The 27,482-nt window shown below is 36.4% G+C and overlaps 2 protein-coding genes across 8 annotated transcripts in view; one reads left to right on the plus strand and one right to left on the minus strand.

Annotated features, from left to right (window-relative positions):
• LRRC49 (leucine rich repeat containing 49) overlaps window positions 1–27,482 on the plus strand; it is a gene marked incomplete at its 5' end in the record, with an annotated part of 155,745 nt that overhangs the window by 7,723 nt on the left and 120,540 nt on the right. The window contains 5 exons of one of the 7 annotated variants that reach the window (XM_082648703.1): window positions 19,165–19,212; window positions 19,854–19,910; window positions 22,133–22,225; window positions 26,666–26,867; window positions 27,211–27,313. In XM_082648703.1, coding sequence (XP_082504829.1) covers window positions 19,165–19,212; window positions 19,854–19,910; window positions 22,133–22,225; window positions 26,666–26,867; window positions 27,211–27,313 — 503 coding nt within the window. Of the gene's footprint in view, window positions 1–19,164; window positions 19,213–19,853; window positions 19,926–22,132; window positions 22,226–24,697; window positions 24,759–26,665; window positions 26,868–27,210; window positions 27,314–27,482 lie in introns of those variants that run through there. The other 6 variants (XM_082648704.1, XM_082648705.1, XM_082648707.1 and 3 more) reach the window with 6 other exon arrangements.
• THAP10 (THAP domain containing 10) lies at window positions 338–18,670 on the minus strand. The gene is made up of 3 exons (XM_082648450.1): window positions 18,147–18,670; window positions 2,294–2,441; window positions 338–2,194 (listed from the first exon to the last, which is right to left on the minus strand). Exons 1-3 carry the CDS (start codon window positions 18,573–18,575, stop codon window positions 2,046–2,048), a joined length of 726 nt encoding a protein of 241 aa, XP_082504576.1. The 5' UTR covers window positions 18,576–18,670; the 3' UTR covers window positions 338–2,045.

Below are 27,482 nucleotides of genomic sequence, written 5' to 3' on the forward strand. Positions count from 1 at the left end.
CAAAAAACACAGAAGAAGAGACCAGATTTGTGGTTATTGGAGGAGCCTGGCTAGGGGAGGGGGAATTGGATGCAGGTGGTCAAAAGGTACAAACTTTCACTTACCAGATAAATAAGTACTAGGGATACAGTGTACAACATGATAAATATAATTAGCACTGCTGTATGTTATACATGAAAGTTGTTAAGAGAGTAAATCCTAAGAGTTCTCATCACAAGGAAAAAATTTTTTTCTATTTCTTTAATTTTATATCTATATGAGCTGATGGATAATCTCTAAACTTACTGTGGTAAACATTTCATGATATATATGTCAAACATTATGCTTTACACCTTAAACTTATACAGTGCTATATGCCAATTATGTCTCAATAAAACTGGAAAAAAAGCATTGACATGTTAAAAAAAATAGATAAAATAAAATAAAATAAAGCCAGTATTTCATTTTACTTTAGGGCAGTGAAACATTACACAATTCATTATAAAATCATCTGAATCAACCAACCAAATCTAAATTTTCAATTGATAGGAAAAATAAAATTAACTTATTAGTAAAAAAGGAACACAAAGTGCTGTTATGGCTGTCAAAGTTGTTTAACATATAGAAGTGAAGTAAACCCATGGCAGTGAAATTTGGGGATGAATGGGCATATAACATTCATTATGATTTGGATTAAGGAGATACACTGTTTCAGAGCTCAAGGGAAAACAGTTACCCCCCCACCCCCCTCCGATAACATTTAGTTCCAGAAGATTTATATGCTTAATTTTAAAACATAACATTCTCTTAAAACATCAAATAGTTATCTTAAATTCAAGCCAAACCAGCAATAATAATAATAATGCTATGTGTTTACGTAATCATTGTTCAGGCTTACAACTTCTATTAATATTTTATTTTATTGCTTTTTTAATTAAAATTATACTGTTCAAATTAAGTCAGACATGAAATTAGCTTTGGAAGAAAATCACTTTGGTGTATTATTTAAACCTTTGAGGATAAAATCCATGTAAGTTCTTCCAATCATGCAGAACTAACAGGACATGTGAGATGTAAAATGGACATTTATTTTTATTATTTCCAATACAAGATCAGAGTTATAATAAGTTTCTCAGGAACTATTGTAATAAATTACTTCATGGTACAAAACTGCCATAGAAATTTTCCTGGTGAATGGCAGATGGGGCAGCTAAGTTTCACATGCTTATTTCCCAAAGTGGTATTGGTAGCGGAAAACCTAATTTCTAAAATGGGGATATGTTAGAAATGTAATACTTCTTTTTGCATGATGTTAATAACGTCTATCTAAATTAATCAAACTAATTAATTTGATGTAACAGGAACTGATGCAAACGGATTTCATTATAAAGGTAATCTAAGGATATGAAATTCTATCTCTATTTAAATTGATTCCCTTTGAAATTTTTCTGTAAATGACATAGCTTCACCAGAAATGCTCACAGGGACTGATTCATAGATGTAATAGTATTACAACTGGACAGACTAAAAAATAATAGAAATAATAGAAAATAATAATCAAGGATAAATGTCCTGGCTCTACCCTCAAATCATTTAGTCGTATCAGACCTAGCTGTGCTCAGTTATGCTCTTCACCTTCAAGTTATTTAGAACAGTGACATTCTAACTCGTGAGTGTCAAGTAAGTCCCATATGAGCGTTGCTTCTGAACTAAGCTTAAATAGTCAATGCTTAATCTTGATCTGGCAATGCTGCTACTGTGGTTTTCTTTTATGACTTGATTTGCACCAAAAGTATAAAAAGAAAAAAGAAAAATAGGTGAAAGTGGGGGGTGGGGAGGTGTGGGCGGGACTACCTTTATTATCTTGACAGACAGGCAAATTTTTCCCTTAGAGCTAAACAAATTCTGCATACTCAACTGTCAAGTTATCTTGAGGTGAAAGATTTACAAGAGCAAAGAGATAATTATGTGAGCAAAGATTTGAAAACCTAGAGCACATCAAATCATTTGATGTTGCGCTAACAGGTCTCTTCTTTTACCTGTACAGCTATGTAAGACAAATCACTCTATTCACTCTTGATATTCCAGTCCTCATCTGTTTCTGAGTCACTGGAGTAAGAGGCAAAGAGAGAGGACGTTCTAGACCACAATTCATCAGTCTGAGTAGTTGCATTACATAGTCGTGTTCCAAACACTTTCACTTTGGCCTGAATACCTGAAGGAGAATAAACACAATTACCTATGAGTTAGAATTTGCTTTTCATACACAAAAGTCCAATTCAATTGATCAATCAACTGAAAAGTCAAAACTTACCCACACTGTAGTGAGGGGGTCTCTTCAGAGATATTTGTGTACTTTTGTGCACTGGGCCTTCCTCACAGTGAGTAGGTACTGAAGTGACATCATTAGATAGATTATCAGCATGGACTTGTGTTTGTATAACTTGATTTTCATGTGCAATCTAAAAATATAAATCAGAGGAGAATTATACTGAAGGTAAGGCCTTCTTTATATGGTTTTATCCCCTAAAAGTTATAAACAGTGAAAGAGTATAGATAATACTTTTCAAGGTCGCATATTAGGAAGGCTGGAATTTGAACCCAGGCAAGCTGGCTCCATAGTCCAAGTAGTTAAGAAGTCTGCCATACTGTCCTTTACTATTTCTAAGTCTATTTCTAAGCATTGTGGTCAAGCAGAGATCTATATGCTATTAAGCTATTTGCTGACAACCCATTGAATTTTCCCTAAATCAACAGCTGGAAGAGATAATACTACTAGTATGAAATGATTATAATAGTATTAAGTATATCATAGCAAAGCAGTAGCATCGTTCTAGAAAACCTAATCATCAGTCCTTTACACATGACAGAGAAATAATTTAAGATAATATGCTTTAATGTTTTTATGCTTTCCTGAGAGAAGTTACAACGTGAAATGGAAATTTTGATTTATGGGAGAAGTAAGAGGTAGAAAGGAGGAGAATTTGGATATTCAGAAGGTAATGTAAGACTGAGTACCTGGAAATTATGTGGAAGAGGCTAAGAAAAGATATCTGGAAAATGTAAGAGGGTGTGTGGGAAGAAAAAATAAGTGATAGAGAAATGAAAAAAAGTACTTTGTAATTTTACCTAGACCACTGAAAAAAAATTTTAGCAAGCATCCTTGGTTGCTGTAACACAGGCTATGAATGCCCAAGTTAAAGAAACTTTATGAAGAAACTTTTGTGAAGAGTCCCTTTGTAACATGAAGAATTACACCTAACATTTTTGAGGATTTAAATAAAAATTGAAGTCTTTATCTTTGTGTTTATAGTTATGATTAATTTTGACAGCTAATCTACTTCTACTTTTAAGCCAAGCATTATAAAGGTCTAGAATAAGTATATATTTCTTTACAAAACAGATGTACTCCTGATAAAATGGAGTTTTAGGAATTTATTCAGCCTTTAAAAAATAACTTTTGTTCCTTTTATAACAGTAATACATTGTATCACTGAGGAAAATTTGCACCATACAGAGAAGCAAAAAGAAAAAAAAATAAGCCGTAATCCCATCATTCATAGCTAACAACTTCATATTTTGGTATCATTTTTGTCTTTTTCTATGTATTTTTAAAAATTGGGAACATATGTTTTATAATCTTGTTTTCCTCTTTAATACATCATGTTTCTATGTTATTAAATATTCTACATATAATTTTTATGGCTGCATACAATCTATTGTACAGATATACTGTAATTTATTAAAACAATCCATAATATTAGAAATCTTTGAACAAAAATTTTTGTGTACATACACGATTACTTCTTTATATTAAAAATTTAACAAACAGAATTTCCAGATATGTATTAATCAACTAGAACCTGAAGCAAAAGAAAATTTTTAGAATGAGGCAGAGAAAGACCAAAGGATGAAGGCTATAGAAAAGGTCATAAGAGGTATAGCAGAAAAGACTAAAAAGCATAATATATAATATCAGTTGTAGTCCCAAAGGAAAAGAAAGAAAATGGGACAGAAACAATATTTGAACAAATAACATCTGAGAATTTACCAAAATGAATACAAGGCATTAAGACATGGTTTTACAAAAGTACTAAACATATTCACTAAAATAAAAACAAAGGAAACCATATCTTTGCATATTACAGTAAAACTGGAAAACAATGAGAAAAACTTAGGAGCCAGAGGAAAAAAAGATACATTGTCTTCAAAGGGGCAACCGTAAGACACAGTAAGGCTTAAACTCTTAAGGAAACACAAAGATTGAAATAAAAGGGTGTAAAAAAGATCTAATATGCTAACACTAACCTACAGAAAGCTGGTGCTGCTATATTGGTGCTATATAATAACACAGCTTCAAAATATATAACACAAAAATTGTTAGAAGACTAAATATGTAAATTAAAAACTAAGGTGGAAGATTTTTAACACACCTCTCTCAGTAACTAATAGGCAGGCAAAGATTCCATAGGGATATAAGAAATTTAAACAACATGATTAATAGACATATATGGAGAATTGTATCCAACTGCAGAACACACATTCACCGCAAGTACACATGGAACATTTATAAAAACTAACCTACGTTAGGCCTAATACAGTTTCAATAAATTTCAAAATAAACCCATATGCTGGGGCTTCCCTGGTGGTGCAGTGGTTGAGAGTCTGCCTGCCGATGCAGGGGACACAGGTTCGTGACCCGGTCCGGGAGGATCCCACATGCCGCGGAGTGGCTGGACCCGTGAGCCATGGCCGCTAAGCCTGCGCGTCTGGAGCCTGTGCTCCGCAACAAGAGAGGCCACAACAGTGAGAGGCCCGCGTACCGCCAAAAAAAAAAAAAAAAAATCCATATGCTGTATATTCTCTGGCCACAGTGTAACTGACCTAGAAGTCTATAACAAAAATATAACTAAAAAATACCTGCATCTTTGGAAATTTTTAAATACACTTCTAAGTAACCCATGATAAAATTACAGTGGAAATTAGAAGGTATTTTACACTAAATAATAATAAAAATATTCAAAATCTAAAACTTGTGGGATTCAGTTAATGTCACACTTAGAAGGGCATTTATAGTCTTAAATGTACATAATAGTATAGAAAAAATTAATTAGTCTTAATTTAGACTGCAATTTTAACACCATTCAAAAAATTATTTCACAAGATATTTCTAACGTATCTTCATTTCAGGAGTGTTCCCTCAAACAATAAACTCTACTGAATTCTACATTTGGGAAATAAGTATGTCAAACTTAGCTGTCCCATCTGCCATTCACTATGAAAATTCTGGAAATCAATGATCCAATTTGATACTCAAGAAGTTAAAGAAAGAATGGTAAATAAAAATTGAAAAAGTAGAGAGTTGAGAGAGTGAACTGTAATGTAAACGATGATGGACTTTGAGTTTTAACGATGTGTCAGTGTAGGCTCATCAGTTGTAACAAATGTACCACTCTGGTGGGGGATGTTGATAATGGAGAAGGCTATGCATGTGTGGGCGCAGGGGGTAATTGGGTAATCCATCTTCCCCTCAATTTTGCTGTGAACCTAAAACTTTTCTAAAAAAATAAAGCCTTAAAAAATTAAAGAAAAATACTGGAAATCTTTTAATATGCAGCTCAATGTTCATAGCAGCATTATTTAAAATAGCTAAGACATGGAAGCAACCTAAGGGTCCATCAACAGAAGAACGGATAAGGAAGATGTGGCATATAAATTACTCAGCCATAAAAAAGAATAAAATTTTGCCATTTGAAACAACATGAATGACCCTGAGGGTATTATTCTTAGGGAAATAAGTCAGACAGAGAAAGACAAATACTGTATATTTTCATTTATATGTGGAGCCTAAAAATAAAACAAATGAAGGAATATAACAAAACTGAAACAGACTCACAGATACAGAGAGCAGACCAGCAGTTACCAGTGGGGAGAGAGGTGGAGGGAGGGGCAAAATAGGGAAAGGGGATTAAGAGGTACAAACTATTGGGAATAACATAAATAAGATAAAGAGGGCAGACAGCAGAAGCAAGAAGAACTACAATCCTGCAGCCTGTGGAACAAAAATCACATTCACAGAAAGATAGACAAGATGAAAAGGCAGAGGGCTATGTACCAGATGAAAGAACAAGATAAAACTCCAGAAAAACAACTAAATGAAGTGGAGATAGGCAACCTTCCAGAAAAAGAATTCAGAATAATGATAGTAAAGATGATCCAGGACCTTAGAAAAAGAATGGAGGCAAAGATCGAGAAGGTGCAAGAAATGTTTAACAAAGATCTGGAAGAATTAAAGAAGAAACAAACAGAGATGAACAACACAATAACTGAAATGAAAAATACACTAGAAGGAATCAATAGCAGAATAACTGAGGCAGAAGAACGGATAAGTGACCTGGAAGACAGCATGGTGGAATTCACTGCTGTGGAACAGAATAAAGAAAAAAGAATGAAAAGAAATGAAGACAGCCTAAGAGACCTCTGGGACAACATTAAATGCAACAACATTCGCATTATAGGGGTCCCAGAAGGAGAAGAGAGAGAGAATGGACCCGAGAAAATATCTGAAGAGATCATAGTCGAAAACTTCCCTAACACGGGAAAGGAAATAGCCACCCAAGTCCAGGAAGCACAGCGAGTCCCATACAGGATAAACCCAAGGAGAAACATGCTGAGACACATAGTAATCAAATTGGCAAAAATTAAAGACAAAGAAAAGTTATTGAAAACAGAAAGGTAAAAATGACAACATACAAGGGAACTCCCATACGGTGAACACTTGATTTCTCAGCAGAAACTCTACGAGCCAGAAGGGAGTGGCATGACATATTTAAAGTGATGAAAGGGAAGAACCTACAACCAAGATTACTCTACCTGGCAAGGATCTCAGTCAGATTCGATGGAGAAATCAAAAGCTTTACAGACAAGCAAAAGCTAAGAGATTTCAGCACCACCAAACCAGCTCTACAACAAATGCTAAAGGAACTTCTCTAAGTGGGAAACACAAGAGAAGAAAAGGACCTACAAAAACAAACCCAAGGGCTTCCCTGGTGGTGCAGTGGTTGAGAGTCCGCCTGCCGATGTAGGGGACGCAGGTTTGTGCCCTGTTCCGGGAAGATCTCACACGCTGTGGAGCGGCTGGGCCCGTAAGCCATGGCCGCTGGGCCTGCACGTCCGGAGCCTGTGCTCCGCAATGGGAGAGGCCATAGCAGTGAGAGGCTTGCATACTGCAAAAAAAAACCCCCAAAACAATTAAGAAAATGTTAATAAGAACATACATATCGATAATTACCTTAAACGTGAATGGATTAAATGCTCCAACCAAAAGACACAGGCTCACTGAATGGATACAAAAACAAGACCCATATATATGCTGTCTACAAGAGACCCACTTCAGACCTAGGGACACATACAGACTGAAAGTGAGGGGATGGAAAAAGATATTCCATGCAAATGGAAATCAAAAGAAAGCTGGAGTAGCAATACTCATATCAGATAAAATAGACTTTAAAATAAAAAGTGTTACAAGAGACAAGGAAGGACACTACATAATGATCAAGGGATCAATCCAAGAAAAGATATAACAATTATAAATATATATGCACCCAACACAGGAGCACCTCAATACATAAGGCAACTGCTAACAGCTATAAAAGAGGAAATCGACAGCAACACAATAATAGTGGGGGACTTTAACACCTCACTTACACCAATGGACAGATCATCCAAACAGAAAATTAATAAGGAAAAACAAGCGTTAAATGACACAATAGACCAGATAGATTTAATTGATATTTATAGGACATTCCATCTAAAAACAGCAGATTACACTTTCGCCTCAAGTGCGCATGGAACATTCTCCAGGACAGATCACAACTTGGGTCACAAATCAAGCCTCAGTAAATTTAAGAAAATTAAAATCATATCAAGCATCTTTTCTGACCGCAACGCTATGGAATTAGAAATCAATTACAGGGGAAAAAACGTGAAAAACACAAACACATGGAGGCTAAACAATACGTTACTAAATAAACAAGAGATCACTGAAGAAATCAAAGAGAAATCAAAAAATACCTAGAGACAAATGACAATGAAAACACGATGTTCCAAAACCTATGGGATGCGGCAAAAGCAGTTCGAAGAGGCAAGTTCATAGCTATATGAGCCTACCTCAAGAAATAAGAAAAATCTCAAATAAACAATCTAACCTTACACCTGAAGGAACTAGAGAAAGAAGAACAAACAAAACCCAAAGTTAGCAGAAGGAAAGAAATCATAAAGATCAGAGAAGAAATAAATGAAATAGAAACAAAGAAAACAATAGCAAAGATCAATAAAACTACAAGCTGGTTCTTTGAGAAGAAAAACAAAATTGATAAACCATTAGCCAGATTCATCAAGAACAAGAGGGAGAGGACTCAAATCAATAAAATTAGAAATGAAAAAGGAGAAGTTACAACAGACACTGCAGAAATACAAAGCATCCTAAGAGACTACTACAAGTAACTCTATGCCAATAAAATGGACAACCTGGAAGAAATGGACAAATTCTTAGAAAGCTATAAGCTTCGAAGACTGAACCGGGAAGAAATAGAAAATATGAACAGACAAATCACAAGTAGTAAAATTGAAACTGTGATTAAAAATCTTTCAACAAACAAAGTCCAGTCAGGATGAACTAGAATGGGAACAGAGACACTGAGGCTATGCTGCTGGACTACAGAGGCTGAGATCATGAAGACTTATGAGGAGGACAATGAAATAAAGAGCAAGGGGCCAATATGAAAATAACTCTGAAAGAACAACCCAGAGGATTACACACGATAATCAGTTTTAAAAGTTCAACTGCTTTTAATTTTTTTAGTAAACATAACCATATCAATAAATTAGCAACATTGGGCTTCCCTGGTGGTGCAGTGGTTAAGAATCCGCCTGCCAATGCTGGGAACATGGGTTCAAGCCCTGGTCCAGGAAGATCCCACATGCTGCAGAGCAACTAAGCCCATGCACCACATGGTACTGAGCCTGTGCTCTAGAGCCTGTGAACCACAACTACTGAGCCCACGTGCCACAACTACTGAAGCCCGCGTGCCTAGAGCCTGTGCTCCACAACAAGAGAAGCCACCACAATAAGAAGCCTGCACACAGCAACGAAGAGTAGCCCCCGCTTGCCGCAACTAGAAAAAGCCCGCGTGCAGCAATGAAGACCCAACACAGCCAAAATAAATAAATAAATAAATGTATTTAAAAAAACAAAAAAACAAAAAAAACAAAGTCCAGGACCAGATGGCTTCAAAGGTGAATTCTACCAAACACTTAGAGAAGAGTTAACACCCATCCTTCTCAAACGCTTCCAAAAAATTGCAGAGGAAGGAACACTCCCAAACTCATTCTATGAGGCCACCATCACCCTGATACCAAAACCAGACAAAGATACTACAAAAAAAGAAAATTATAGACCAATATCACTGATGAAGATAGATGCAAAAATCCTCAACAAAATACTAGCAAACAGAATCCAACAACACATTAAAAGGATCATACACCATGATCAAGTGGGATTTATCCCAGAGATGCAAGGATTCTTCAATATATGCAATTCAATCAATGTGATATACTATATTAACAAATTGAAGAAGAAAAACCATATGATCAACTCAATAGAAGCAGAAAAAGCCTTTGACAAAATTCAACACTCATTTATGATAAAAACTCTCCAGAAAGTGGGCATAGAGGAAACCTACCTCAACGTAATAAAGGCCATATACGACAAACCCACAGCAAACATCATTCTCAATGGTGAAAACCTGAAAGCATTTTCTCTAAACTCAGGAACAAGACAAGGATGTCCATTTTCACCACTATTATTCAACATAGTTTTGGAAGTCCTAGCCACGGCAATCAGAGAAGAGAAAGAAATAAAAGGAATACAAATTGGAAAAGAAGAAGTAAAACTGTCACTGTTTGCAGATGACATGAAACTATACATAGAGAATCCTAAAGATGCCACCAGAAAACTACTAGAGCTAATCAATGAATTTGGTAAAGTTGCAGGATACAGAATTAATGCACAGAAATCTCTTACATTCCTATACACTAATGATGAAAAATCTGAAAGAGAAATGAAGGAAACACTCCCATTTACCATTGCAACAAAAAGAATAAAATACCTAGGAATAAACCTACCCAGGGAGACAAAAGACCTGTATGCAGAAAACTATAGACCCTGATGAAAGAAATTAAAGATGATACCAACAGATGGAGAGATATACCATGTTCTTGGATTGGAAGAATCAATATTGTGAACATGAGTATACTACCCAAAGCAATCTACAGATTCAGTGCAATCCCTATCAAATTACCAATGGCATTTTTTACAGAACTAGAACGAAAAATCTTAAAATTTGTATGGAGACACAAAAGACCCCAAATAGCCAAAGCAGTCTTGAGGGAAAGAAACTGAGCTGGAGGAATCAGACTCCCTGACTTCAGACTATTCTACAAAGCTACAGTAATGAAGACAATATGGTACTGGCACAAAAACAGAAATATAGATGAGTGGAACAGGATAGACAGCCCAGAGATAAACCCATGCACCTATGGTCAACTAATCTATGACAGAGGAGGCAAGGATATACAATGGAGAAAAGACATTCTCTTCAGTAAGTGGTGCTGGGAAAACTGGACAGGTACATGTAAAAGAATGAAATTAGAACAATTCCTAACACCATACACAAAAATAAACTCCAAATGGATTAAAGACCTAAATGTAAGACTGGACACTATAAAACTCTTAGAGGAAAACATGGGATGAACACTCTTTGACATAAATCACAGCAAGATCTTTTTTGATCCACCTCCTAGAGTAATAGAAATAAAAACAAAAATAAACAAATGGGACCTAATAAAACTTTTGCTTCTGCACAGCAAAGCAAAGCAAACTATAAACAAGACGAAAAGACAACCCTCAGAATGGGAGAAAATATTTGCAAATGAATCACAGATAAAGAATTAATCTCAAAAATATATAAACAGCTCATGCAGCTCAGTATTAAAAAAACAAACAATCCAATCAAAAAATGGGCAGAAGGTCTAAATAGACATTTCTCCAAAGAAGACCTACAGATGGCCAAGAGGCACACGAAAAGCTGCTCAATGTCACTAATTATTAGAGAAATGCAAATCAAAACTGCAATGAGGTATCACCTCACACCAGTTAGCATGGGCATCATCAGAAAATCTACAAACAATAAATGCTGGAGAGGGTGTGGGGAAAATGGAACCCTCTTGTACTGTTGGTGGGAATGTAAATTGATACAGCCACTATGGAGAACAGTATGGAGGTTCCTTAAAAAACTAAAAATAGAATTAACATATGACCCAGCAATCCCACTACTGGGCATAAACCCAGAGAAAACTATAATTCAAAAAGATATATGCATACCAATGTTCACTGCAGCACTATTTACAATAGCCAGGTCACGGAAACAACCTAAATGCCCATCAAATGGATAAAGAAGATGTGGTACATATATACAATGGAATATTAGTCAGCCATAAAAAGGAACGAAATTGGGTCATTTGTAGAGACGTGGATGGATCTAGAGACTGTCATACAGAGTGAAGTAAGTCAGAAAGAGAAAAACAAATATATGTGGATATATATGCATATATGTGGAACAGATAAACCAGCTGGCAGGGCAGAAATAGAGACACAGACGTAGAGAACAAACGTATGGACACCAAAGGGGAAAGCCGTGGGTGGTGGTGGTGGTGGTGTGATGAATTGGGAGATTGGGATTGACATGTATACACTGATGTGTATAAAATGGATGACTAATAAGAACCTGCTGTAAAAAAAACCAAATAAAATAAAATTCAAAAATTCAAAAATAAATAAGATACAAGGATGTAATGTACAGCACAGGCAATACAGCCAATACTTCATAATAACTTTGTATGGAATCTAATCTATAAAAATATCGACTGTGTTCTACACCTAAAACTAATAAAATATTGTAAGTCAATTATACTTCAATTAAAAAGTATACTAGGGGCTTCCCTGGTGGCGCAGTGGTTGAGAGTCCGCCTGCCAATGCAGGGGACATGGGTTCGTGCCCCGGTCCGGGAGGATCCCGCATGCCGCGGAGCGGCTGGGCCTGTGAGCCGTGGCCGCTGAGACTGCGCGTCTGGAGCCTGTGCTCCACAACGGGAGAGGCCACAACAGTGAAAGGCCCGCGTACCACAAAAAAAAAAAAAAAAAAAAAAAAAAGAATACTAGAAGTCTGTTAAAGAATGTAAGCAGTTGGGCAAAATTTGAAATATTTGGTAATCCAATATTTCGTCTTCACATAAGCAAGTTAGTTATCCTTAAGGTCTCCTTTGTTTGAAATACACCTGAATATGTAAAGATAGCCTAGTGTTTAAGTGAAGTTTTCACATTTTAACAAGTTTATTTAATGTGAAAACATATAGGAAAAGGTCTATGTTAATCATTTTAGCTCAGTAATGTGTAAATCTAGTGTATCAATTAAAAATCAAAGCTGAACAAAATAATTTGAGGGGAAGAAATAATAATAGAAATAAAAATAAAATAGTATCAGAGAGAAGATCAAAAGGCAGAGTTCACTCTTTGAAAAGACTAATAAAAATCGATAAAAAGAATGAAAAACAAAAATTACTAACAGATCATAAAGAATTTTAAAAGACATTGTATCATGAACACTTTTGTGTCAATATGTTTAAAAATTTAGATTGAACTGACAAATTTTTCGAAAAATACAACTTATCAAAATGGATATAGAAACAGAAAAACTCTGAATAACCCCATAACTATTAAAGAAATTGAATCCATCATTAAAAAATCTTCTCATAAGGAAAACTCCAGGACTAGGTGTCTTTTTCAGTGAATTCCACAAAATATTAATATCAAATTTATTAGTGGACATATAACGCCAATTTATATAAACTCTTCCAGAGAATGATGAAAGAGGGGACAACTCCAAACTGGTCAGCATAATCTTGAAACCAAAACATAAAAAAGGCATTTCAAGAAAGAACAGGTATAGGGCCTTCCCTGGTGGCACAGTGGTTGAGAGTCCGCCTACCGATGCAGGGGACACGGGTTCGTACCCCGGTCCGGGAGGATCCCACATGCCGCGGAGCGGCTGGGCCCGTGAGCCATGGCCGCTGAGCCTGCGCGTCCGGAGCCTGTGCTCTGCAACGGGAGAGTCCACAGCAGTGAGAGGCCCGCGTATCGCAAAAAAAAAAAAAAAAAAAAGAAAGAACAGGTATAGACCAATTTTGCCTATGAACACATATGCAAAAATTGTAAATAGACTGTTAACAAATCAAATTAAACAATACCTAAAGGAATAATACACCTTGGGCAAACTGGGTTTGCTTCAGCTATGCAAGTTTGACTCTATATGTCAAAAACAGGCAATAAAGTTCATGACATTAACAGAATATAAGCAAAATATGTGATCATTAATAGGTTCAGAAAAAGCATTTGAAAAAATTCAACATCATTTATGATTTAAATCTGTAGCCAAAACTTGGAATAGAGGGGAACATTTCTTTTTATGGTAAGAGCAGCTACCAAAAGAACTATAGCAAAAATCATATCAAATGGTGAAATATTAATGACTTTTCCTTTGAAAATAGGAATGAGAAAAGGATTCCCCATCACTTCTTCTGTTCCCCCCGCTGTACTGGAGGTTCTAGCTAGTGCAATAGGAAGAATAAGAAACAAAAGCATAAACATCAAAAACTATATGCATATACTTTTTATACATGTAGAAAGTCCAAAAGTATCTGCAAATTACCAGAATTAATAAATGAGTTTAACAAGGTTTCTGGTTACAAGGTCAACAAAAATCAATTTATCCACATACATTTATAGAAAATAAAATTTTAGATAATACTATTTATAATAGCAAAATCAAATAGGAACAAATCTAATGAAATTGTACAAGACCTCTATATAGAATGCCATAATGTTTTTAAGAGAAATGTAAAAACCCAAATAAATGGAGGGATACATTATGTTCATGGATTGGAAGAATCAGTATTGTCAATATGCTCTTTCTCCCTACATTCATTTAAAAATTCAATGCACTCTCAGTCAAAATCCCAACAGATAATTTGTGGAAATTGATGAACCAATCCTAAAATATATATGGAAATTTAAAGAGCCCCAAATAACCAAGACATCCATGAAGATGAACAAGGTAAGAGGAATTAATCAACTGGATATTAATTTTTTTTTGGGGGGGGGGGCTGTACAATGACCATGTGCTTTATTTCTTCTGCTCTGTGATTTTTTATTTCAATAGTAACTTCCATATAAAGTAAAACTACTTGATTACCTCAACTTTGGTTTAGATTAAGATCGCATAAAGAATTTTAGCAAGTACATTTAAACTAATACCATAAAACACAATCATTATTGAAAATAAGCATTTGTCAGAAAAATATGCCAACTGGATATTAATTCTTAACATAAGCTATAGTAAAGTATTGTGATAATGGTGTAAAGATAGGCAAACATAAATGGAACAGAATTTTAAAATGTCGAAACAGACTAATGTGTATATGAAAACTTGATTTATGACAAAGCTGACACTGCAGGACAATGAGGAAATGCTAGCCTTTTCAATAAAAGATGCTGAGTCAATTGGGTATCTATATGAGGAAAAAATGAAACAAACTCCACTTCATACACAAAAATCAATTCTGAATGGGTTGTAGATATGAATGTAAAGACTAAAAACAGTAAGTTTATGGAAAACAGCAAAGTAGCATGCTTTAAGCATTAAGTATACAGAAAAAGATGGTTAGGTTGGCCTACATTGAAATTAAGAACTAAGTACACAGGAAAAAAAAAAAAAGAAAAGCTCAAGCTCAGTACATCAAAAGACACTATTAAGAGTGAAGAGGAGAAGGTAGTTAAAGCATATTTAACTGACAAAGGACTTGAAGACAGAATTTATTAAGAACTCTGTATCAACAAGAAAAAGACAATCCAACAGAAAAATCGGAATATCGCCAAAGAGGCTATCCAAATGTTCTATTAACATTTGAAAAGTTGTTCCCTTACTAATGTCATTTATGAAATGAGAAAGCAAAGTAAACCACCATTACACACCCTTCAAAAAACTCAATGTAAAAGACCGACAATCCAAGTGTAGGCAAGAATGTGAAACAACGTAAACTCTGATTATGCTTCTAGTAGTGTAAATTAGTACAACTATTTTAGAAGATTATCTGGTATTATTTACTGAAGTTTAATATAATACCATGTCCCAGAAATTCTAGGTATATATCATCAGAAACCTGTGCACATATGAAAAAAACATGTAGAAGGATGTTTACAGCAGGATTACTTCTAATAGCCCCAAAATGATAACAACCCAAATGTCCAACAACAGAAGAGATAAAAAAATTGTTTGGTATATTCGTACAATAAACTGCTATATAGTAATGCAAACATATTACTGCTATATGCAACAATATGGATGAATCTTACAAATATAATGTTGAACAAAAAGGCCCGATGCAAGAAATGCCTACAGTACAATTCTACTTACATCAAATTCAAAAGAAAGTAAACTTGGTTGCCTTGAGGATGGAGGAGGAGCTAGGCTTGAGTTGCTAGTAATGTTCTAATTCTTTGACCTATAGTAGTTACACATGTTCAGTTTCTGATAATTTAATGATTTAAGCACTTTCCTGTATTTTGCTATATTTGAATTAAAGTTTAAAAAATACAGTTGGGTTAGAAAAACAAGGATGCAAAATTAACAGTTACGGAGAGACAATAATTCTAGCTATATGAAGCAAAATATCAGTGTATGGTGCTCATCAGAACCCCCTTTTTTCCTTGGAGGTGGCCCCTAATCTTTCCTCAAGCTCCCTAAAGATAGGCTACATTCATACTTCTATTTCTCTACATATAGCACAAAACACCCAAAACAGTGTTTACAATAGCGCCTCAATAAATATTGTAGAGTGACTGGAAATTTGCTGTTTAGTCAGTTGGTCTTGGAAAGAAAAACAGTGAGTGGGGGAAGGAGTGAAAGGTGGCACAAGTAAACTTTCTTAGAGATGCTAATGGGGTTCTCAATCCAGACCAGCTAAAAATTTATTGCTCTCAAGTCTAAATAAACTTTTTAAACTTTATATAAAGTACTATTATTAAAACCTACACATAGTTTCCTAATAACTCAGCATGTATATTAATGTAATATGGATTGTTAGAAGTGTTGGCTGGATATATTTACTAATTGGAAAACAGAGTTGGTATCTATTCTAGATTTCTCAATAGTTAGCCTTTGTTGTATTATAAGATCTTTGGTTGTTTTATTAGCCTGGCTTTTCTTCTCGCAATTTTTGATTAGATGGTAAAATTATGAGTGAGAAAAATGGTGTAAGGGTGTGTGTGGCACATGTTTAATATTTACCTCTTTTACTACATATTTATATATATCTATATATAGATGTACGTATATGGGCTTGGGTAAAGGTTGGCTAGGCAATGATGGTGGATAGATGGTTCAAGGAAGAGGCAGATGTCTTGACTGGTATACAGCTTGGTGAGAAGGGAAACTGGCAGAGAACTGAAATTCTATTGTACTAAAAAAACTGCTCTCATAGTCACATAATCATTCCACAAATATTTATTGAATTCCTTAAATTTGCAAAATATTGTTCTAGTTGCTGGCAATACAATAGTGAACAAATCAGATAAGATCCCTACTCTCACAAAGCTTACATTCTAATGTGAGGACAAACATTAAGGAAATTATACAATTATGTCATGACAACTGTGATGAGTGCAACTGAAGTATATGTGCTAATGAAGTGTATGAAGAATGAGAATATATAATTAGGGAAGCAAAAGGGAAGGATGTTTGAGCATATTTTTAAAGTAAAAGGACTCAATTGATGATGATGGGAAATGGCAGGGGCATAATTCTGGGGCAGTACATGAAATAATGGAGAAAAGGCTTATTGGTAGGAAAGAATATAGTATGTTCAAAAATTGAAAAGATCAGCATGACTGGTACACAGTGAGCAATAAGGACAGTGGACTGGGATAGGATTGGTGTGGCAGGCAGGGGTAAATAGCATGCAGAGACTTGTAGGTTGTGTTAATAATATTATTCTTCATCCTAACAATTGCAGGGTGTCATTAAAGGGTCTTAAGCATCCACCCCAATGTAGGAAGCAGGTTGGTATGGCAGAAGAGTTTCTGTCTGGCAATTAGACCTAGAGAAAAGGCTCTTGAGGAAATTCACCTCCTGGACTGGCTTTCTTGTGCATAAATATTGAGTCTGAACTAGATGAGAACTTAGGTTTCCTTCAGCTCTAAAATTCAACGAATACCTCTATATATTCAAAGCCAAAATGTCAGTTACAAGTCACCTGACTTCTTGGTGAATTCTTCCTATCTCTAAAACTGAACACATTTTAGATCCAATTAAGAGTCATAATTTAATCTATGTTATGGTGATACGGCTGAAGTTTGACTAACTCAAAGAAGACTGGGAAGTCTTCTTTAAGATGGGAAGTGGGCAAGAAGGCAGTAGTGACCAGATGCAAAATAAGTGTAATCGATGCTTGTGAGTATCGAGGAAGTAGGCAGAAGAGAGCAAGATAGGAAAATTCAGCTCATTGGAACGATTTAATTTAAAGGCAGTCAGTCAAGAGGTAGTTTAGAAGTGGGAAGGGATTGTTTATCAGCAAGCCCCACCTTCATCAGCATCTCGTATCCCCCTTCCCCCGCCATTTTGATAGTATAATTGATAATTCCTCAAGCTTATGTAATACGGTATGCAGAAAGTTTCACGCACCCCATTCCTTGAGATTTTCTCAAATTAAACACTTTCTATTTAAAAACTCAGGAGCGGAGAGTGAAGGCGACTATAATCTGAAGAACGAGAGAGAGAAACAGAGACAGAAAGAGAGAGTGTGTTTTGGGGAAGAGGAGGTAGAAGAAACTATAATTCCAGAGTGTTAATGCTAAATAGGCTCTTGGAGATCACTGAGTAAACAGAAACCTTCGAGGTGAGGTGACTTTCCCAAGACGACACTAAGTGGAGGAGCCTAGCCACAGACCCAGGGTCCTCCAACGACCCTCGGGGGACTCCTGGGTGGCCCTTTACCTGTGAAGCTTTAGCCCTCTTCCTGGCCCGGAGGAGTGTACAGCAGGCTGGCCCCGGGGCAGCCTCGGGCTGCCTGACTGCCTGGGGCTCTCCTCCTTTCTCGGGGCCGCCCGCTCCGTCTCCCTCTTCTTGCCCCTTAGATGCCGGGGAGGACACCCGGTGCAGGGTGGGCACGGCGCCCGCCACGAGCCTCAGGCGCTGGGAGAAGCGCAGGTTCTTCTGGATAACCGAAGAGACGTCAAAACAGGCGGGAGCAAAGTGGTCGGAGCAGATGACCGACCTGTCGTTGCCCTCGTACCAGTCGGCGCGGCGGCCCCGCACGAAGCGGTCCCACAGCAGCCGCACAGCCCGGTCCTTGGGGAAGCGGAACAGCGACTTCCCGGACGTGGTGGTGTTGCCGCAGTGCGCGGCCACGCAGCTGGCAGGCATGGCAGCTGACTCCAGGTTGGGAGATGAGGGCCCTCCGCACGGCCCAGCACTCCCTGAGCACACACCTGCCGCATTCAACGTACGCCTTGTCTCCTTCCCCCACCTCCGGCCGGCGGAAGTGCCGAACTGCGGCCCCACCTGGGAAAGTACCCGGCTCTCGGAGATCCTCCTCCTCCCTGCAGCTTCCCCTAAGAGCAGGTGGCCACAGGCAGAGGGATACAAATTTCGCGCGGGCCCAGCTGAGGTGAGCCGTAAAGAGGGACGGACCGGAAGTGGTGGTTGTCATAGCTACCGAGGTGGCCGGCCTCTTCCCCGTCTTATCCTCCTCTCCACACTCCCGCTCTGTTTTTATGAGGCCAGGAAAATAGAACTAGGAAGTGCTGACGTTTTGGGCCCCCCAAATATAATCAGAGGCTCTAACGAGGGCATCGGCCAGCGCTTTGGTGGAGGACCAGACCGGAAATGGTAGTTTCCATGGTAACTCCTGAGCGGGTTGCCTGGGAGATGACCCCTTTCGCTCTCTCTGAATCTGTGCTGTAGCGTCACTTCTAAGGCAGATCTAACTGATCTTCTTGGACTGTCTCCTGCCATGATTCCTGGGAAATACCGCTCTGTTTCTGGCCGGGCTGCGAGCAACGTAGGTTGGGTCTCCTACTATTTCTTCCCATTAGTAGCGTCCTTTCTGACTGGAGTCTTTGTCCTAGGTGATGGGCTGTATTATTGGGACCAGCACCTCTGAATCTACGCAAGCTATTGTTTGACCGAGGCTTGAGATTCCTGGACTGGACCAAGGCACTTGGAGGGTATTTAATATTGTGTGATGGGTATTCAAAGTCTTGTCCAGGATCTGGGCTTCCCAGAAGGTGGAGCTGGTCTGCTGTGAAAGGCTAAGCTTCATTTAAATTCCTTTAACCGGTCAATTCCTTTTTTTTTTTTAATTAAGAAAATATTAACTGGCACCGCCACCTCCTTCACCTGTCTCACTGAGCTATTTACTTAGACCTGAAATAGCAAGTGTCAAAAGCTTTAGGTGCTAAGTAGAGGGTTAAATTGCTGCAGACATTTTGGAAGATAAATCACAGTGAAACCTTTTAATTCTTAGTTGTGATTTTATTGTTTTCAGCAGGTTCCCAGAACATGATAATTTACCAGAAACAAGCAAAAAGGGAGCATTCTGTTTTATTCTAATTTTTTGTTATATCTTGGTGTACTATTTTGGGGAGGTGTGTGTGTGTATAAGTTAAGAGCATATTTTATGGTTTAATTTTTACATTGTAGGTGAACTGTGGGCTTCATCTGGTAATTCAAACATCATCGCTTCCTGAAAAAAACAAAGTAAGATTTAAGCAGATTTGTATTTAAATTGAATATAAATTGTTTTATATTCTGCAAAATAGCATGATTTAAAGAGCAGTCTAAATTGGAAAATTTAAGTATATTTACTTTGGTCACTAATCTAAAGGTAATTTTTATTTTCTGCCTACACAAAGCCAACTAGTGGTTACCAAAGAAGAGAAGGAAGGGGGAGGGGCAAATTAGGGGTATAGGATTAAGAAATACAAACTACTATGTATAAAATAGATAAGCAAGAAGGATATATTGTATACCTCAGGGAACTATAACCACTGTTTTGTTATAACTTTTAATGGAGTATAATCTGTAAAAGCACTGAATCTCAATGTCGTACACTTGAAACTAATATAATATTATAAATCAACTATACATCAATTAAAAAAATCAAACAAAACAAAGCCAAAAATGAAAACCCACCTCTTTTAAAAACTGAATCTTATTTCATCCATTACAAGAGGTAAGGTGGGGTTTTTTTGACATCTAAACATTTCTTAAATCAGGACCCTTCTTAAAACTGATGGTACATCATTGTTTAATTGGGAAAGTTTTTCCTTCTTAGTAGTGGGTAAAATGATGGCATGTCTTACTACTGATGGAATCTTATAATAGATAAAATGTGATAATTTGGGGGCACATATCTAACATTGCAGAAAAAAACTGATTAGCAGTGGAAATATATTAGGCCAAATGCTATTTAGAAGTTAAGATTTGAACATGAGGTTCTTTTCCCCAGTTTGCCCATATTCTCCCTGGCATTTCCATAACTTCTGGCTTTTGATTTGATCTCTTAGATACTCGTGTTCTCCCCCCCAGCCCCAACCTCAGCTCTCAGATATACTCACCCACCTCCCACATAACTGTGTTTCAAGACACAACACAAATTTTCCTTCTTTGACCAATTTGGACACCTCCAACTGGCACAACTCAGGTTTTTCCCAAAAAGTTGCTAAATAGGCGTCACTGAAGGAACTCTGAAGTGAAGGGCGGAATTTACAGATAAAAACCTGAGAAGGCTAAGGAGGCGTGAGGAAGGTGGATGGAAGGACGCCATTGGTCAAGGAGGCAGCTGTGGATTACATTATGTATCTGGAAATAAACACTTGGAAAATAGGCCATTTGATTATCTTGAATAAATAGTAGTTAGCTAGATTACTTGAAAATATTCTTTATTGTAATTGGACCTAATGGATTCCTTCCAAAGCTTTGCTGATTGATTTCATTAGACAAATCCTATTCCACTATTATACATAGGATGTTTCTAGGAACTATGTGCCTCATCCAGATTCTTTCCAAACCATTCATTTTCTCGTGTGTACATGTATTCTGAGAAAATACCTTAGCTCATATAATGCATAAGGATATAATGTAAATGCTATTATAATTTTTATAGTAGCATGAGAAACATCATAATTCTTTTATGATATGTATTTAGGGGTTTTGATAGCTAATCATGAGAGGTTGTTTTGGTTTTGTTTTTCTCAGTCCTCCTATCAAATAATTTAAAATAAATTTAGAGAAAACCCTTCTTAGAAGGTTTAGATATATAATTTTATTATGTTATAACTGGACTGTTAAAGGAGTTCTAATGATAAGAACATTGTGATATTTTTTAACAGAATTTAGTTTCTATTGTATGTTTTTTGCTTTTCCTTTTGAAAAAATGATTCTTGTAATCACTGAATTGTGGTGAGAGTATGGAGGAATTGCAAGTAGCTCAGACTGGAGCCTGGTTTCATCTGACCTCATGAGACTGACTCTGATGTGTGTGTGTGTGTGTGTGTGTGTGTGTGTGTGTGTGTGTGGTAAAATACACATCACATAAAATTTACCACTTTAACCATTTTAAATTGTACAAATCAGTGGTATTAAATACATTCACAATGTTGTGCAACCATCACCACTCTCTAGTTTCAGTTTTTATCACCCAAAAGGGAGTCCCTATACCATTAAGCAGTCTTTCATTCCGCCTTCCCAACCCTCTTGGAAGCCACAAATCTGCCTCTGTCTCTATAGATTTTTCTATTCTCAGTATTTCATAAATGGAATCACATAATATGTAACATTTTGTGCCTGGCTTTCTTCGCTTAGCATGATGTTTTCAAGGTTCATCTATGTTGTAACATATATTGGTTATTTTATGTTATTTTATAATTATATTCATTACTTTCTCCAAAAAATTTTTTTTCTTAAATAATGTTTTTTAGGTTGAATTCAAGCTAAATAAAGAAACGCCATCATTCCCTGGTCGACTCTTACAACATGATCTTGAAAGAAACTACTCAAGTAGGCAAGGTATTGTCAGAGAGCAGAGATTAGATATGGTTTATCTTCTTTAAGTAATATTGTTTAATAATGTTGAATTTCTAGATCCAAAGAGACTTGAATTAAAAATGACATCATTCATTGGTTACCAAATTGATTGGGAATTTGTTTAAATCAGAATTGATTTTATATACACAGCATAGTAGATTATTTCTAATACAGGAAAAGCTGTTGTGTTTTAGTTTGGGGTGGGTTCTGCACAAGAGAATGGGAAGGAATCTTCCAGATAATGTCTTAGAACTAGGAAAATAGCTAATTAGTGAGGGTAGGAGTATGGGAACACAGATCTTTAAGGAATAAGGAAACAGTGGAAAGAATGGAAAGTCAGGAGTAGAAAAGAAGCTACGTCTTTCCCTTACTAGCGCATATAATTATAGATATTTTATATCAAAGGCCTTAAACTTTTGTGTGCATCCCCCAAGATCTTGTTAGAAATGCAGATTCTTAGTGCTTCCCTTCCCTTGTGCCCGTCCGCATTCTGATTTTGCAGGCCTTGGGTGGGATTTGGAAATGTGCGTTTTAGTAACGCCTCAAGTGATTCTGATGGATGTGGTTTGTGGACCACCTTTTGAAACACAGCCTCATATGGTCTGGTTATATTTCTGAAATGTATTTTGCAATTCAAGGAGAAATTTTCTTTGGAAGATTTGAGTTGTTACTTGGTTGCCAACAACTGTTAGCTATCTGTAATGTGCTAGTGTTAAGCACTACAGAATCCTTACATACAGTACTGTCCCCATCTCCTAGGAGTTTATATGAGAGGGCTGATCAGTATAGGCCTCTCTAGATTGTTTATCTCACTACTGCATGAACATGTGGTGATTCTGAATATTTTATTAGTTTTCTTTTTTTGTTTTGTAACTTCTGGACTTTCCTCTTGGGCCCATTTAATCTGACATGACTTTTCTTTTTCCTATATCCTACACTCTTGTCTTGGTCAATTGCTGGACATGACATCAACCTAACTGCTGTTCCACAGTGTAAGAAGCATGTGTCTTGCCTTTTTTGGTTCGATTCAGTACGCATCTACTGAGTGTGTACTGTGTGCCAGACACTGTATTAGGCACAGAGCTATAGATGTGAACCTGAAAATTCTCAAGTAGGAATTTTTTTTATGTTTGTTTTGTGAATTTCCTTCACATTTTTGATAATAAATCTTGAATTTGTTTTCTAAAACTTAAATACTTTTCCCAAGGTATTCTTGAGTTAGAGGAGGAAGTTGGTAGACAGATTTGTGTATGTCTGGCTAGGTAAGTTTATTTAAGTGTTAAAGTATTGCTAGATATTTGCTAATGAGGAAATAGTATGGCGGCACTGAATTTTGTGAACCTGAAAGATAAATAAACTCTTGTACATAAATAATGACCCATAAAATACAGATTAATTCTTTAGGGAGAAATAAACCTATTTTTTACATTAAAAGATTTTATTCAAACTCATTCTCTGTGACATTTGTACCTGATTGTTTCCAAATGTGCCTCCTTCATAGTTCCAGTCAGTTTCATGCAAGGAAGGCCACACAGTGTGTAGCTGTTTTCTTGACTTTTGTACCCACTGTTCTTCTTCCAAAGGCACAAAACTTTGGAAAAATTATAAGTAGCAGTTTATCAGGAAAAGCTGAGGAATCTCTATCTAGTAGACTGCATTCTGATACCCAATTATTATAATTAATTTCATCTCATCCTTATTTTTTCTATTTTTCAAAATTAATTGGACATATATAATCACCTGTCACCATAAATTAACCAGTGGTACTCTCAGTCCAAAGTAAAGAAACTCTATGTTTTAGTTAGGCTACTTAGTCTAAAACTTGGTATGTGATTTTTTTAGGCTTTTTATATTAATGTTAAGTGTTAACCCCTGTATCCTTGAGATTTTGTCAGAGCCAGGGACTGCTATACAGTAAAATCTCAGTTAACCAGACCTTAATTGATTAAATCCCTTAATTAAGAATTCTAAAATATGTATATAGAGAGGAAGAGGCAGTGCTTGACTCCTAAGGTCATGATAAATCGTGAAAAATATAGAAACAGGATTTTGGTTACTAAAACAATCTCAAAGGTAAGGCTGAGTGGACACATATATGACCGTGTACTGTATTATCCATCCATCCAGCCAGCCATCTGTCCATCCCACTGCTCATCTCTCCATCCATCTTTCCGTCCATCCACTCACCCATCCATCCATCCATGTATCTAGGGTGCCGTGCAGTGAAGACTCTTACCAAACATAGACCATTATGCCTCTAAACACTTTGAGATCCTAATTATGAAAGAATTCATTCAGCATTTTTATACTAAAATGCAAGAATATATGATTTTCTTTTTTAACAGAAATAATATATGTAAAATGGATTTCTGATTTACTCTTAATAATGGAAAATCAGTTAGTTAATTTACTGATTGCCTAGTGAATTTAGATTCTACAAAGAATATAAAGAATGTAAAATGAACTCCGTTTCTCAAGGAGCTTATAAATTTAATTGGGAAGACAAAAGCTATATATCTGGTGAATTAAATAGTGATATATGAAATCACCAATAACAGGAAATGCTTCCATTAAAATTTTGCCACATAGTAGTGCAGTTTATATGCAGGATGAAACATTCCACATATAATGTGGGTGTTTGATACACACATATTTGTATATATATGTGGGTGTTTATATATCCACATAAATATGTGAATGTTTCAATTGCAGGTCACTCTGGTTCCCAGTCATTTAGAGCAGAGCTCCCCAACCTTTTCGGCACCAGGGACCAGTTTTGTGGAAGACAGTTTTTCCACGGTTGAGGTCGGGGGTGGGGGCATGATTCAGGTGGTAACGGAAGCAGTGGTTCACATGGTAATGCAAGCTTTGCTCTCTTGCCCACTGCTCACCTCCTGCTGTGGGGCCCAGTTCCTAACAATTGAGGGTTGGGGACCCCTGATTTAGAGTATCTTGTTTGTGGATTTTAAGGCCTTTCTATCTAATCATTCTCATATCCTGCTATTTATTGTATGATGTATGTCATACTGATCGTGATAGTAAGCTCATCATGCAGATAGTGATTTTGACTTCTGTGTATGATAAGAGCTGAAAAGTGTGAGGATGAAATTCCTTTATTCACTGAAGTAAGTGAAATTGACTCCTTGATTATTGCCTCTATATCCCAAGTCTTATTAAATTTAAATCTGCCTTCTAAATTGAGGAATGGCTTGAAGCCTTAACAAAATAATTTTAAAAACCTAATTCTGATGCTAACAAGGGAAATCAAGGTTGTCTATTGTCTATTGTTTCAAGTTTTTCCTTTATCATATTTAGCTGACCAGATAATCCTTAATCAGTTAATCCTTACACTGGTTTTTGTTCTTTTAACCATCCAATTTTTGATTTCCAAATCAGTTTACTGACTCGTGGTTGCTTGGGTACCTTGTTAGCAACTGGTCATGTCACAAGACCAGTTCATTTATGAACATGATCTCAATTCTGAATGCTTGTACTCTAGAACATCATTATTAGTTATCTGATATTTCATGATATTCAGAAAAGTGGGATGTGAGCACTGATTATTTTGTTCAAGAAGTGAGGTATGTGATACTTTTGTTTATATCTTGCATACCTGGAGAAGTTAGCAAATACCACTGCTTTACATTTCTTTAGTATGATATATATGGAACTCGTTTTAAGATGGCTTCCCAAAGAATATGTTAGCTTCCTATATTTGGGTTCATCTTTTTGCTTTATTGGTCAGTTTAAGCAGTAGAATTCTGTGGTACCTTAAGTTCTCTTTTACTGCTTATCACTCCCATCAGCATCGATTGCTGCTTTTAGGAAATTTTCTCTTTGTAGAAGGAAATAGAGTTGATTTCTTCTGGTGTTCAAACTGGTACCTTTGACCCATTGCTCAAGTCTTACTTCATTTCTGGAACTTCCCAGCATCTTTTATTAACTATTCTACATTCTTCTAGGTCTTTAGAATGTATCTTAATATGCACCTCCCCCAAAACTCATCTGTGACCATCTTCTTTAAGTAAAAAATAACCAGACACATTTATGTGTGAAATTATAAATAGATATTGTTTTTTTATTCTGCATTTTGTGTATGTTTTTCTGTACAGTTTATTAATTTCATATATGTTTGTCCACTAGATTGAAAGCTACCTAATGGCAGGGGCAATATCTAACCAACAACCTATAAACCTCATAGGGGTGTCACATACCTTGTGGACCCTAACTACAAGCCTAACTACAAGTGTACAAGATTTATTGACATCCACTTTGGTCTCTGCAATATTCTCTACCAATAGTAGTTGAACATACAAAGAAAAATGGATGATGTGAGGTTTACATTTGTTATCCAAAACTACTTTCTCTGTATTTCCTGTAGCAAAGTCATGTATTGTGTAGCTTTGTGATAAATTTTTTGATATTTTGAACGAGATGGAAGAGTAATAAGCCCTTCACCTCGTAATAAATCATCCTACATCTCATCCACAACAAATGTGACAGAATTATGTGGGCTGAAAATGAAAACTACCATGGGCTCCTTATCAGCATTTGGAGATTCTTCCATTCAGACACCTTCAAAGTCCAGAATCCGGCTGGGCTGTCATAGTGCTGGCCCAAATGTATCTGGTAATGAGGGACTATCATCTCAGTTACAAGAGAGTTAAAATTTAGTATTAGGAGTCAGGTTATAAAGGGGATAAAGATAGCACTAGCGTAGTTCTATACTTTCAACCAATCTATAAGGCAAGAGCAAAATTATTTGGTATACACAGAACACATAGTTTTCGTTTGAGGAGGAAAGAAACGAGCTCAAGTTTAGTAACTAATTTCAAATATGGAGAGCTATGGAAGCTGTATTTTCTAAAAAGGATATTTGTAGGTGCCAGAGTTTTCCAAATATAAGGTGACTTTAGTTTCAAGATTTTAAAGGTTTTTCTTAATCAAGTAATTTGTATATCATTTTCAATAGGTGATCATATTAATTTGGTGAGCTCATCAATGCCATCATTTCCCATTCTCCAACGTTCTTCTGAAGAGAAAATTCTTTACTCAGACAGGTTGACCCTAGAAAGGTGAGGACAACTTACTTTTTTGACTAGATAATTTATAGACATGGTACAAGATTTGAAAGGTAAAAAGGCTCTCTCCCTCCTCTTATTTTCCTGCTATTTAGTTCTCCTACCTAGGTATAATCACTGTTACCAGCTTTTAAATTTATCCTTCCAAGGGTATGTGGAGAAA

The sequence above is a fragment of the Grampus griseus genome (genome assembly GCF_964374135.1).
Source record: "Grampus griseus genome assembly, chromosome: 2".
Classification (NCBI taxonomy): Eukaryota; Metazoa; Chordata; class Mammalia; order Artiodactyla; family Delphinidae; genus Grampus; species Grampus griseus.

What these genes read in the sequence shown, in the direction of transcription:
- THAP10 (XM_082648450.1), bottom strand. Translation starts at nt 18,575, where the DNA reads ATGCCTGCCAGCTGCGTGGCCGCGCACTGCGGCAACACCACCACGTCC. An exon ending in AGAGGGCTAAAGCTTCACAG is followed by an intron (nt 2,442 to 18,146) that starts GTAAAGGGCCAC and finishes TTATATTTTTAG; the next exon opens with ATTGCACATGAAAATCAAGT. An exon ending in ACCCCCTCACTACAGTGTGG is followed by an intron (nt 2,195 to 2,293) that starts GTAAGTTTTGAC and finishes ATTCTCCTTCAG; the next exon opens with GTATTCAGGCCAAAGTGAAA.